Consider the following 14,867-nt stretch of genomic DNA (forward strand, 5'->3'; position numbering starts at 1 on the left):
TTTTTGTATGGGGAAAAGTTATATTTTTGAACTGTCTGAATCCTATAAATTCTTTTAGAGAATTCTTTAAGACAGTTATGTTTGTTTATATAAAATCCCAGACCTCTGTCTCCATAACATAAACAGTTCGCTCTTTCAGTAAATATATAAAGATAACAACCTTTACATGTACCACTAACCTAATGCTTAACGTCAATTGTCTATTTCTTGCCAATCATTATAATTCAGACTCTGAGACTGACTTATAATTGTAAAACCTTTTGGCACATTACAAACACAGTACTGAATCTAACAAACAATGAAACAAATGCATTTACTCTTCACAATTTAAAAGCACTTTCTGCTAGAAGGCATAATGACGATGACATTTTCCTCCAGCCATGAGTCTTTCTTTACAGTGAAACAGTCACTGCCTTCCTTCCCTCTCACTGACTGTGTGGAGGTGTGGGGCATGTAGGGAGCGGCCATATGGCTGTTTAGGGATAATGGAGTGTGGGATTTGAGGGGTGTTGGGCATGTAGGGCTGTGGCATGTAGGGCATTGGCCTGTGTGGTGTGTGTGGGCTGAGGGTGGGTGAGGGGGGTTGTAGGGATGTGGGGGTTTGTGGGGCATGTAGGGCTGTGGTGTGGGTGGGGCTGCAGGAGGTGGAAGGTGTGTGGGGGTGGGAGTGGGTTTGGGGTTGGGGTATATGGGTATGTTAGAGATATGTGGGGAGGTTTGGGGGGTTGGGGATATAAGGTGTGTGTGGAAGTGTAGAGGTGTGGGTGTTTTTGGGGATATATAGAGGTGTGTAGGGGTGTGGAAGTGTAGAGGTGTGGGGGTTTGTGGGTGTGGGTGTTTGGGGATATAGAGGTGTAGGGGTGTGTGGAAGTGTAGAGGTGTGGGGTGTGTGGAGTTTGGGGATATTTGGGGGTGTAGAGGGTGTGGAGGTGTGGAGGTGTGGGGGTTTGTTGGGTGTTTGGGGGGATATAGAGGTGGTGTGTGTGTAGAGGTGTGGGGTGTGTGGGGTGTGGGTGTTTGGGGATATAGAGGTGTGTAGGGGTGTGTGGAAGTGTAGAGGTGTGGGTGTTTGTGGGGTGTAGGATGCTGATTGGGGTTACAATGCCATGGCCAGCCAGGCAAAGATGATCATCATGCCACCGTAGGGGGTAATGTATCGTACTGATGTGTTTCCACTCAGGGCGTGGTAGTAGCAGCTTCCGGAGAACAACAGCATGCCCATTGACATCATCGAGCCCACCTGAAACATAGATACATGATTAGTGGGGGCAGTGATGATCCCACCTGAAACATAGATACATGATTAGTTGGGGCAGTGATGATCCCACCTGAAACATAGATACATGATTAGTGGGGGCAGTGATGATCCTACCTGAAACATGGATACATGATTAGTGGGGGCAGTGGGAAACAGTGATGATCCCACCTGAAACATGGAACATGACATGGGGGCAGTGATGATACATGATTAGTGGGGGCAGTGATGATCCCACCTGAAACATGGATACATGATTAGTGCGAGCAGTGATGATCCCACCTGAAACATGGATACATGATTAGTGGGGGCAGTGATGATCCCACCTGAAACATGGATACATGATTAGTGGGGGCAGTGATGGTCCCACCTGAAACATGGATACATGATTAGTGCAAGCAGTGATGATCCCACCTGAAACATGGATACATGATTAGTGCGAGCAGTGATGATCCCACCTGAAATATGGATACATGATTAGTGGGGGCAGTGATGATCCCACCTGAAACATGGATACATGATTAGTGGGGGCAGTGATGATCCCACCTGAAACATGGATACATGATTAGTGCAAGCAGTGATGATCCCACCTGAAACATGGATACATGATTAGTGACAGTGATGATGCGAGCAGTGATGATCCCACCTGAAACATGGATACATGATTAGTGGGGGCAGTGATGATCCCACCTGAAATATGGATACATGATTAGTGGGGGCAGTGATGATCCCACCTGAAACATGGATACAGTGCAGTGAGTGGCATGTGTGGCAGTGATCCCACCTGAAACATGGATACATGATTAGTGGGGCAGTGATGATCCCACCTGAAACATGGATACATGATTAGTGCGAGCAGTGATGATCCCACCTGAAACATGGGATAAAGTGTCAGTAGTGGTTGTGATGATCCCACCTGAAACATGGGATAAAGTGTTAGTGGGGGCAGTGATGATCCCACCTGAAACATGGGATAAAGTGTCAGTAGTGATTGTGATGATCCCACCTGAAACATGGGATAAAAGTGTGATAGTGGGGCTTGTGATGATCCCACCTGAAACATGGGATAAAGTGTTAGTGGGGGCAGTGATGATCCCACCTGAAACATGGGATAAAGTGTTAGTCGGGCTTGTGATGATCCCACCTGAAACATGGGATAAAGTGTTAGTGGGGGCAGTGATGATCCCACCTGAAACATGGGATAAAGTGTCAGTAGTGATTGTGATGATCCCACCTGAAACATGGGATAAAGCACATAATATCTTTGAGATGACCCCTTGTGCCTGTAGGCAGCACGTGCATTTCATGCCAGGTGAGTCGACGGTCCGTCGTCATACCTGGCTGAGCGACCTATTTGCCATCTATAGTCTGATCTATTGTTTTCAGCAGCTATTCATATTTTTTGTAAGTTTTGCCCAATTTTACGAGTAAACATGCTTTTCTGGATATCGTAATACGCATCCCACTGAATGCCAAGTTAGGCCGAAGTGGGTTATTTCGACATATGCTATTTGCAATTGTGTCAATTTTAGGGATACAGAGTAACAGCCTAAACAGTTTTTACTATTTCCGACAGTACTTTAGGTAGTCAGGTCAGGTTATTTTATTACAACTTAAAGGGAATTGTTAATGTAAATGTAGCCGAGGTCGCCTGGGAATTTCGGCTCTGGGCCGTTGGGTACAAGACAAAACAATGGTAATGATGTGAGTTTATTATGAGGCTGTTGCTGAGGTATCTGAAGAAAGAGAAGATGTTTCCACCTCAGCAACAGCAATTGGAGTCTCTAAACAATTAACTCAATATTAAATTAACATTAAATATAATATTATGCATTGTAAACAAGTATCACAGTTAGCCAAGGTAATAAATAAACTTTTTGCAAAACAAATCTATAAATGTATTGAGAGCACATGGTCAATGCACATGGTCAATACAATGTATACAAGTTATTACTAATTAATTGCTTAAAGTTTAAGATTATAAATTAAATATTACCCTTAATAGTTTTAAATTACAGTTTGAATTAATTTAAGCACCTTTGTATAGAAGTTAAGATGAAATTGAGGCAGATGGAAAAGGATTAGAAAATGGCCATACCTGAAGAAAGAAAAGATGTTTCCACCTCAGCAACAGCAATTGGAGTGAGGTGGAAGACAGGTAGGCCAAAGGAAGTACACAGAGGGACACAATAGCCAATTAGAGGACAGATAAGAATCAAAGGTAACCTTTGATGTGACTTATAAACAGTCTAGGGAAAGCCCAGAGGATGGGTACTGAATCAAAACTAGAACAGAGGTGAAGGGAAATCCTTGTCACAAGGCTCCAGGAAACAGATAAAAAGGTGACAATTAAGAGAGACGGCGTTCAACGGCAAACACGGACAACAAATGGACATTTAACGTATAGTGATATGAAAAGATGGCTGATGCAACAAATGGAATCTTGATGAAAGATGAACATACAATTAAATAAAGAAAACATACCAAGATATATACAAAAGATCAAGTCAGTTATCCCTGCTACATAAAGTAAAGTGTTTTACTTTTACAAATATATGAGATATATGGACAATACTAGTACGGTGATAAATGCTTTGGTGCAACTTGAGAATAACAATTGATTACTGCCTGGAGTCCGCTCCCTAGACCACGGAGGCCATTTAACTTACCAGCACGGGTCTGCGAGCCATGGGAGTCCCCATAAGGGCCACAGAGTGGACTAGATGAATCATGTAACCAGTTCTGAAGGTCTGAAACAGCAAGATGATGTAGAGTTGCAAAACACATTCACAGTTGAATTTGTAAGCATTAATTTGAGGTCAAATAGACTTTCTTTGCATGGACTACATCGGAATATGTATGATTATTATAGGAGTGTCAGTTTTAAATTTAGCTCCCTTTAGCTGGTGCAGAAGCGTCAGTGTGAAGAGATTGACAAGCCTGATGGAGTTACCTCCCTTCATTTCATCAACTTCATTTCACAATCCTGTGTGACAGTTTTAAGAATACCTTGAACAGATTCCTGCTATTAAAAAGAATATCCCCCTGAAAACAACAGCCTGACAACTCTTTATGCATATAGAATCAGATCTCGGGACAATCATTTTGTTATTAGATCTAAATTTCCATACTGATGGAAGTTTGTGTTTACAGATCCCTGGGGGTAATCTGGGGACGGTGTTAGTTCCAATACTTGCTGGAAGTGACTAAATGAGTTCACAGAGGCACCAGCTGAGCAGGAAGTACGGAGAACGGAGGGTGGGGGAGGGACAGAGGATGGGAAGGGGAGCACAAAATGACTGAGGTGGAAAATCTTTGGTCAAATCAAATCAATCTTTATGTCGTACTGAAGAGGCCACAGGCCTATAGTACATATACATATATATAATGGGGAATTACATAAATAAATATATTTACATTACAGTGATAAAACTTTTGTTCTATACAACATTGCAATGTGGATGAACATGGCAAGATTTTGTAATATATTTTGAGTTTTACTGCTTATAAGGGTAGAGAATTTTATGATGCTTGGATGGATATAGTAATATCTTTTAATGTATTTACAACGTATTGAATTATATGATGGACAGATGAGGAGAAAGTGATATTCATCTTCAATTTCATTTAAACGACAAAGTGTACATATTCTCTCTTCTCTTTTAACATTTTTATATCTGCCGCTTTCAATCAACAAATCGTGAGATGAACATCGAATCTTGCTAGTGATCGCCTAAATTTCTTTATATTAACACATGATAAGTATACTTCATTGAATAGATCTTTTTTAAATTTTGAATAGTAAAAACATTTACTTGACAAAGATATTTTCTCACACCATGTTTGAAGATATATGTCTTTAAGTCGGTACTAATGGGATGGTTAAAATTACAATGTGACAGATAAGTTCCTGTACCCTGGGACATTTAGAAATGAAATTTGTTTATGTAACACCTTGTGATATTACTTCAAACCAGTGGCTCATGTTCTTTTGAACAAGAAAACTGGACAAGTACATAAATTCAACATAAAATGTAGATAAAATGATTATTCCAATCATTAGTTTTCCAGTGTTGCACAAAGAAATTTCGGACGGATCATTATGGCGAAATTTTTAAAATTTATTCCAATCTAACTAAACAAACAGTTATCTCAGCGCTAAAATAGCCTGTTAGTTTTGTTTATAACCTTGTTAAATCTCAGGGGTGGAAATAACCCATTGCCCGACGTCCGAGTCCAGTGTTTTTTTCTGTCAGGCAAGCAAATTTGTATATCACACTGTACCAGTGTCCAGTTGACTTTCCAATGTTAATTATGTTGTTTATTTAAAAAATCAACAAGAAAACGGTTGGTATAGTGGAAAAATTATCAGGGCAAGTGATTTTACATGTGCCACTGTTCCGGAGTACACTAGCAATTTTAAAGTTATTTCCACCCCTGAATCTATAAAAATATTATGCCAAAAAATAATATGGGAAGGGGAGGGGTAATTGATTTTGTACATGACATGGAGGAGGGTCACATACTTTGTACATAGATTTTAGGGAGGTCACCACATTGTACATGCTTTGTCCATAAAAATCATCATCACCCCCAGTCATAAATAATGAACGGTCCCTAAACCTGATGTGACATAGTATTTAGTAGTGTAAGCACTGTATGACAGATATTTTACTGTAAACAAGAGGTGAGGAGGGTATCAACTGCTTGTTACTATAGGCAGGAGGGGTATCAACTGCTTGTTACTATAGGCAGGAGGGGTATCAACTGCTTGTTACTATAGGCAGGAGGGGTATCAACTGCTTGTTACTATAGGCAGGAGGGGTATCAACTGCTTGTTACTATAGGCAGGAGGGGTATCAACTGCTTGTTACTATAGGCAGGAGGTAACTAGTGGTGGTTCGATTAATTGAAATATTTCACAAGATTGGTTGGTTTTGTCTGTTACATTTCATCAGCACTACAAGCTCTTCCAAGTCATGATTGAATATATCTTAAAGACTCTAAGAAATTTATGTTCCTTACATACTCGTCATCCTTTAAAGAATGAAAATTTGCACCAAAAACCCAAAGAACTACATGGGTTTTTTCCTTATTTGAGCATTAACAAAAATAACCAGGAACATTTCATAAATGACGCTAACCAATTATTTTCGATGATTGATTGGTTGCAATGAACCAATCATCAATTATGAGATTTTAACCAATTCCCAACACCAGTATCAACTGCTTGTTACTATTATCAAGAATGTTTCATTGACGTATTGACACTTCTCAGCACCTATTACGAAGAATATCTCATTCTGCTTTCTAAAGAACCATACAAGCATCTTTATGACTGCCTTGAAGTCAGTTTGCCAGTGTAAAAAGTGAGAGTGAGTTGGGCTCACTGCTGCTCTCAACATTCTTCAAGATATAACAGTATATCAGTTGATAGACCCACGGGAGGAAAACATAAAGTGATCAGGTCTGAGACGTCTAACACTTTGGTGAAACCCAAAATCACAGGTATTGCGTTGACAAACCTAGAAACATCACTGGGTGAAGCAGGATTCTAACTAATGAACATAGCCTCCTGGCATCCCCAAGGGATGCAACTCTGTACAGCAAATTGTGGTGTCTTAGATGACTTGGCCACTGCCTCCTGTCAGTCAAGATGTACTGTCAGGTTTGAAAATGGGCCCTCTTTTCTCTGAAAAGGACAGTGTGCGAAATAGCCACTAGCCCGCTAGCCCGTGGCTAGTAAAATTCCAGACAGCCAGTAAATCTCCACAGTAATTGGTACGACTGGCTAGTAAATTTTCATGGGGTCATTTGTAAATATATATATCACTCTCTCTGACTTGTTATTAATGTTAAGTCATAATACACTTTTAAATCATGCAACATTATGGCCTGATAAACATGTTCATCATATTAGCAGCGTAATGATGAAACCTGTGTCATACTGACAATGTCTTCTTCTCATCTTTTTTTGTAATCTTTTGCTTAGTTTCTACATTCAAATTTCGGGCTGGTGAATTATGTTGTGGGCTAGTAACTTTCAGGCATAGCTAGCAAAATTTGGAAAATATTTCGCACACTGAAGGATCATCTTACTAAAAACAAGCTGTAAAAACATGCTCATCCAGACACAAGCAACAGGCAGGGCTCGGTTTAAGAGATGTTAACCTACTTGCACCAGGTGCAACCTAAGATAAAAACCTAGTTGCACCAGCCAAATTCCAGTTGCACTGATTTTATGGTGAAATGAAAGAATGTAATGAAAGAAATATGCTACTTAGTTATTTAGATGTTTTATTCAGAAGTTTACCCACTCAAAAATTGACCTGCACCTGGTGCAAGTTAGAACAATAACTACGTTGCACTTTGTAATATTGGCTAGCATCAGTGCAAGTAACACAGCACTAAATCGAGCCCTGACAGGCTATTGTGATGAATGGCACACCATGCACCCTTCATTCTTCCACACACTTGACATACTGACTGAGTTTGGTGTTACGCCGCTTTTAGCAATATTCCAGCAACATCACGGCGGGGGACACCAGAAATGGGCTTCACACATTGTACCCATGTTGGGATTCGAACCCAGGTCTTCGGCGTGACGAGCCAACACTTTAACCACTTGGCTACCCCACCGCCCCCACACACTTGACATACTAACCCATGTAACCTGTGGCTGGAATATTGCTGAGTGTGGCGTTAAACAACAAACAAACAAAACATATAATACCCCTCCTGCTATTTACTGTAAAATATCTGTCATACAGTGGACCGCCTCTGTGGTGTAGTGGTTAGAGCGTCCGCCCGGTGAGCGGAAGGTCGTGGGTTCGATCCCCGACCGCGTCATACCAAAAGACGTTAAAATATGGTACTTGTTGGTCCCTGCCTCGCGCTCGACATTAATGGGTACATGAAGGACTGGTCCGCTCGGAGTCCGTATAATGTGTGTGAGTGGGGTATTCATGCTTCACGGCGGCATGGTATCTCAGTGGGCTAGCACTATAAACCAGCTTAAGTCTGGGCTAGTACACGCAGCCGCTCATACACATACACACGCATGCACGTCGTCATATGAGTGAAATATTCTCAAGCATGAAGTTAAAACCCAATTTCACCTCACCTCACCTCACCTCATACAGTGCATTGTCAAGCAACAAACAAACTAAGCTAGATTTTCAAGGGTTGGTACTTCAAATACTATTGGTTAAGAAACTATCATATTTTACCTCTTTTAATCTTTCATCAGCATCGCTGGGACGGAAAACTGAAATATAGAAAATACACAATGACAGTGTGTACATTATATCTTAACTGAATAAATTCCGGAGTAGAAAATGTAGAAAGTAACAATCTTACATAAATATGATTGATTTTTTTAATTAGCAAATTTTTGATATTCTCAAAGTGAACTATCTGTATTTTTCACGTTTATCAGTCACCCCGACACCATTCTGCCATAGTCACTGAATTAGTGAGTGAGTGAGTTTAGTTTTACGCCACACTCAGCAATATTCCAGCTATATGGCGGCGGTCGGTAAATAATCGAGTCTGGACCAGATAATCCAGTGATCAACAGCATGAGCATCGATCTGCACAATTGGGAACCAATGACATGTGTCAACCAAGTCAGCGAGCCTGACCACCCGATCCCGTTAGTCCCCTCTTATGACAAGCATGGGTTACTGAAGATCAATTCTAACCCCGATCTTCATGGGTCCACTGAATTAGTGTGCTGCATGTTAGTTTTAAAATGTGATTCAAAGAGTCAAATCTACCGCTATTAACTCTGTATTACAAGTACAGTAAGCTTCAGGCATTCGACAACTTCTGTGAGTAATCTTTGGTGTAAGCTAAACCATGAGTGGAGAGCCATGCCTACTGTTTTGAAAGGGTTGTTGTTGGAGGGTTCTGGGTTGGAATAGTCCCATGTTCTAGGTGTTTCATTTCCCAGCATAAAATACCCCTTGTGATACAAACCGATAATAGCGATTTGAAACTATGATTGTTTGTTAAACAACTTTTATCGTAAGTTGAATAAAGTTCTGTGATTTAAATGTTCAATTGGCAAGGTAAAATTATGAGGATTCGTAATCTTAATTTCACTTTATTTGATTTATCTTTTTGTGTAAAGTGAAATTCATTGGTACGTTTTCACTGCAATCAGACTATACTTGCTTTATCTTCTTGTCAAGAAGCTTATAACAAACTGTGGCTGAAACAAACTGCACTTGGGGTCTGTTGGAGTATGTAATAACAGTACTTGACTGTATAAGTGTCTCAAAAGCATCAAGCATCAAGGACAAGATATTTGACTAACTACAGTGGAGGCGGAAATAAAGACAAGGCTAACCAGTGGTCGAAGTATGAACACCCATCAGGTCTTGTTTAGTGCTTTGTTACTTGTACTGGTGCAACCCAATATTACAAAGTGCAACCTAGTTATTAGTCTAACTTGCACCAGGTGCAAGTCAATTTTTGAGTGGGTAAACTTCTGAAGAGATCTAAATAATTCAATAGCATATTTCTTCCATTACAAATTGCAATAAAAGCAGTGCAAATGGAGGTTTTTATCTTAGGTTGCACCTGGTGCAAGTAGGTTTTTATCTATTGAATCGAGGCCTGCCCATCCATGCCACCACAGAAGATGGCTAGTTACTGCACTAAACAGTACATCGCCATCATAAATCAATGGATTACTTTAGAGTCAGACTAGTGGTCTGTGCCAAATGCTTTGAGATGACTAACCCACAGCATAACGTAAATGGATTCTAGTTAATTTATGCAGAGTTTATGAGCTGATCATACCAGACTGATTGGAATTTTACTGCTCTCCGGTTTAAGACTTACGCCTCAAGTCACAGGCTGTGGTGGACAATACCTCTGGTCAAAATGGACCATTGCTAGTCTGTTTCTCATTTCATTCTCTTCTTACAAGGCTGTGTACTGGGGACATACTGGCCAACCTCCACTGAACTAACACTTCTCACTGAATAAATACTGTTAAATGTGGCCAAAAACAAAACTCACCCACTCACTCTCTCATCCTTTGATGACACTGTCATCTTGGTCCCTAATGCACTGTATTATTTAAGAATATGAATTGGCATCTTGGCATCTTGGCAACAGAATTATTTTCTCAGCATTCTAGAAGTTGGTGAGTCAATAATAATGCATACAACTTTATGGACGAGAAGTTATTATCAGTCATATGTTTTATTATTGGCAATAGTGAAATAAAAAAAAAACAAGTCAAGAACAGGGTGGCCTTAACCAGAGCTACAGCTTATTGAGAAGATGCTGAAGTATTGATATGATATTAATCAGACTGCTACATCTCTTGGTTGAACATAAACCGTATGACACTTGTTTGGTAAACACTGCACCCAGAGTGAGTGAATGAGTATGGTTTTACGCCGCTTTTAGCAATACTCCAGCAATATCACGGCAGGGGACACCAGAAATGGGCTTCACACATTGTACCCATATGGGAAATCGAACCAGGGTCATCGGTGTGACGAGCGAACGCTTTAACCACCAGGCTACCCCACTGCCCCCACTGCACCCAGAAGAGTTACACAAGGCAATCACAATTGTATTGACTAGGACAGGACAAAACTCACCTTTTTATGACATAATTATGACACCATGCTTCCATGTTACTAATCATCAATATCCTCGGATTATGTGTTTTGGACATCATTCAGTTTTGGACAGCTGCATTTACAGTTTACTCTTGCTATAACTAGGCGAGTACTGTCACACAGACATTGTAAATACTCGGATGATGGCTTGTGTTTATGATATACATATAGTGGTGTGATATATACTGTCTTTAATGAGTCAGTGACGTTTTACAATTGTTCATGCGATAATCGGAAAACAAAAGATTTCTAAGGCGTCCGAAAACGCACAATCGAGGATATATTTAGCATAACGCTATCATCTGCAGAACGAAGATGCTAAGAAGTCAAAAGGCCCACCGTGAGCGCCGTACGCTCCCATCGCCACGGCGATAGCACCTGACAAGCCGGCGAGGCGATAAAATGCACTTGGTCGAGGCATTTCAATCTCTCGGATTATCACTTTTTCGACCTCCTTAGATGATGGCAGTCCTGGAATATAACTATAAACTGTCGAAAGCAGGCCTTGTGTGACTTTCAAAACATCGGCCATGCTCTAGTCGAGCAGACAGCGAAGTCCACAGGGTTTCAATGAAGATAAGATAAACTGTCGTGGACAACTTTGAGCGAGCGGTGATTGGTGTAAGGGAGATAACTCTAACTTATTCTCAAACATTTGCCACTTGTACAAGCAAAAGCGGTTTGCTGTTTTTGTTTCGAAAGAAACATCGAAATCGTTAACAAGAAGCACTTAGAGTTTTTACTCGCAAGGTATTACATGTACCTAACCCTTGTCTAAAAATATCCACATAAGTTCGCGAGTGAGTCAATTATCTCCCTTTATGCACTCTCGGGTATGTGAAACAAAGGAAATTAGAACTTCCGGGAAATATACGTTTCGGTACAGTTTTGGACGTGTGTGTAACTATCGTCTACAACTCGCAGAGACAGTAGTGCGCTTTTATACTGATAGCAAGAAAACATGGCGCTTGATTTGAACAAAACAGATCTGTATCGTTTGCTTGGAGTTGGAGAAGATGCCACCGAAAAAGAATTGGTGAAGGCCTACAGAAAAGCAGCCTTGAAATGTCACCCTGATAAAAATCCGGACAATCCAGATGCGGCCAATGAGTTTCAGAGACTTTCTAAAGCTCTCGAGATCCTCTCTGATGTTGCAGCAAGAGCTGCTTATGATAAGACGAGAAAAGCCAAGAAAGCGGCCGAGGAACGTCACAAAGTACTTGACAGCAAGAGAAAAAAGTTCAAAGAAGATTTGGAAGCGAGGGAACGAGCGTCTCAAGACCAGAAAGCAGACGATTTCCGGGCTCAGAGAAATTTAGAAGCTGAAATTGAAAGACTAAGAAAACAGGGCTCTTCACTTCTTGAACAAGAGCAGGAATATTTAAAGGAACAGTTAAAAAAGGATAGAGAAGAAGCCATAAAAAATATACAGAAAAACACGAAAGCGAATAAAGAGGAAGAAATTTCAACTGTTTCACCCAAACTGAAAGTCACATGGTCAGCAGAGAAGCGTGATGATAGCAATGGTGGATATTCACATGGAATGTTACGTGCTATGTTAGGAAAATATGGAGAAGTGAGTGCTCTTGTTATTTCAGGGACCAAGAATAGGACGTGCCATAGTTGAATATAAATCTCCCAGAGCAGCAGATATGGCTTTTAAGAGTGAAAGAGGTTTACAGGAGAATCCTTTAACTCTCAAATGGTTATCTGGTAAACCAGAAACACCGACTTATGAGACTGTGAGTCTGTCACATAGTGATGCAAGTCCTCAAATGCCTTCATTTCCCACAGAAAGTGACAGTGTTTCTTTCACCGCAGTTCCAGAAAAACCTAAGCAAACAAGTTTTATACCCAAAACGAGCCATGAGAGAGATTTTGAAAGCCTAGTTTTAATGAAGATGCGGCAAGCAGAGGAGAGGAAGAGACTTATTGAACAGATGCAAAAAGAAGATGAAGAATCATGATGTGTTATCTTTATATTATCATCATTATCATTATAGTCAGAACATCATGAAGTGAATGATCAACAGAGGAAGACACTTATTGTTGGAACAGTCATAACAATGAGATTAACATGATTAACGAAGGAAAGTTCAACATGTAAACATGGTAAAGAGAGAAAAGATTGGTGTAGATTTTGTCATGTTGATCCCACTTTGTGTACTGTACATGGTCAGGATGTGTATGTTCCAAGCAATACCAGTGGTAATTAGTGTTAAGAAATGGTTAAAATCTCATAATCGATGATTGGTTCATTACAACCGATCAATCATTGAAAATAATTGGTTAGCGTCATTTATGAAATGTGTTAATGCACAAAAAAATAAGGAAAAAAATGTAGTTCTTTGGGGCAAAATTTCACATCTTTAAAGGATGACTAGTATGGAGGAACATAAATTTCTTAGAGTCTTTAAGATAAATTCAATGATGACTTGGAACGAGCTTGTAGTGCTTATGAAATGTAACAGACAAAACCAACCTAGTGAAAAATACTGTTAATGAAAACAAGTGTTCTAGAATTGTTTGTGTTCGATTATGAGAAAACATGATCGATTGCTTGGTCGTTTAGTCACTGCGACCAATCTTCGATTATTTCAATTAATCGAACCACCCCCAGTGGTAATTCTCCACCACCCTGTTACACCAAGGTATCTTCGCGCAACATAATTCATAAGCCTATGTCAAAGTGTTGGAGTGGTGATCACCTTAGCAATATGGGTGTACTCCTGGTTTCCCAACATTTGGAAACTTAAGTAAACAGAGGGATTAGAGGATTAAGAACTGTGGGACACACTCACATTTATTGTAGGGGTGACATTTTGGAGATGGTGACTCAAACATAACAAATCGGAGTGGATTGTTAAGTAGTTGTGTATTACATCTCTGACACTGTATCATCATTCAACATCAATCAACATCATTCAACATCAATCACATCATTCAACATCAATCACATCCCATAATTTTATTTTAACCTTTCTTTTGGCCATCTAAATCACTGTTATTGGTTTATTTCGGCGTGGTCGAAAATAGGACTATATAAATCTTTTGAAAAAAGATGCATTTCACCTAAATATGAATGCATTTGAGAATTCCTTTTCGTGAATTGCATAAAGCTATGTTGTTATTGTTAAGCTTTCTTGTAAAGTAATACCTTCTAACAATCTTTGATAGATATACATCAAGTTTGGTGAACACATTTCAGTTTGACGCAAATTAAGCAGTCCAACCTGACACCCCTACCAAGTGTGTGCCCATACTAATCCTTCTATTGTCCTATGCCTGGCTGATTTTGTTGGTTTAAGAAATGTTGGGAAACCAGGGGCACCCCAGCAATATGTGTTCCACTATTTGATGGGCGAGACTTACAATGCTTCACTGGACATGGTCTAGAGTGTCCATGGTCATGCTGACCAGGAGTACAGCAGATTTTGAAACTTGCATAAATCCATGAAAAGTACATCACATAACGATCAAGGAGGTTCACATGGCATGTGAAGTTACATGCTGAATTAAAATTTATATGCTGCATGCAGTCATCATTTAGGTAATATGTTTTAGACATCTTCCTGTCAGAATGTAAACTGGTCCACTTGTTGCCAATTTAGCAATAAAAAGTAATAAATGGCTGTGTGTTATAATAAACTTCTTTGCATGCTAGAATAATATTTTTCTAAACCAGTTTGTGATTTAACAAGTTCATCATGCTAATTCACAGTGACTAGTACTGGAGCGATTAGTCCAGAGACTGATGTTCATAAAAAATGAAATGAAATTTTAGAAAGTATGTTTCTTATTGTTGTGTTTGTTCAATCAAGACATAAATAACTGATGCAGTTGTCTGACTCACAAAAATGCAATGACAGTTGCACACGGGCCTCAACAGGAAGTATCCTTGATTATCATGGTATTAATCGGTGCATGTTTTGTTTGTACCATGTTTTGTTTGTACCATGTTATGAATG

At 39.9% G+C, this 14,867-nt stretch overlaps 2 protein-coding genes and 1 long non-coding RNA gene across 3 annotated transcripts; 2 read left to right on the forward strand and 1 right to left on the reverse strand.

The window, feature by feature from the left end:
• Positions 1–954: 954 nt before the first annotated feature.
• Positions 955–11,533, reverse strand: LOC124274450 (transmembrane protein 256 homolog). Its single transcript, XM_046709814.1, has 4 exons — positions 11,239–11,533; positions 8,485–8,522; positions 3,925–4,005; positions 955–1,240 (listed from the first exon to the last, which is right to left on the reverse strand). The coding sequence occupies exons 1-4, from the start codon at positions 11,429–11,431 to the stop codon at positions 1,097–1,099; spliced, it is 456 nt and encodes a 151-aa protein (XP_046565770.1). The 5' UTR covers positions 11,432–11,533; the 3' UTR covers positions 955–1,096.
• A 201-nt stretch (positions 11,534–11,734) lies between these two features.
• On the forward strand, positions 11,735–13,215 carry LOC124274449 (dnaJ homolog subfamily C member 17-like). The gene is given in 2 exon segments (XM_046709813.1): positions 11,735–12,508; positions 12,510–13,215. Coding segments are annotated over 2 exon segments (1,005 nt in total). The 5' UTR covers positions 11,735–11,860; the 3' UTR covers positions 12,867–13,215.
• A 170-nt stretch (positions 13,216–13,385) lies between these two features.
• LOC124274448 lies at positions 13,386–14,529 on the forward strand. Its single transcript, XR_006897948.1, has 2 exons — positions 13,386–14,298; positions 14,331–14,529. It is a non-coding gene; the product is annotated as an uncharacterized LOC124274448 (long non-coding RNA).
• Positions 14,530–14,867: the final 338 nt, after the last annotated feature.

This window comes from Haliotis rubra, unplaced genomic scaffold, assembly GCF_003918875.1.
Source record: "Haliotis rubra isolate DU_JTF1 unplaced genomic scaffold, ASM391887v1 Scf1908, whole genome shotgun sequence".
Lineage (NCBI taxonomy): Eukaryota > Metazoa > Mollusca > Gastropoda > Lepetellida > Haliotidae > Haliotis > Haliotis rubra.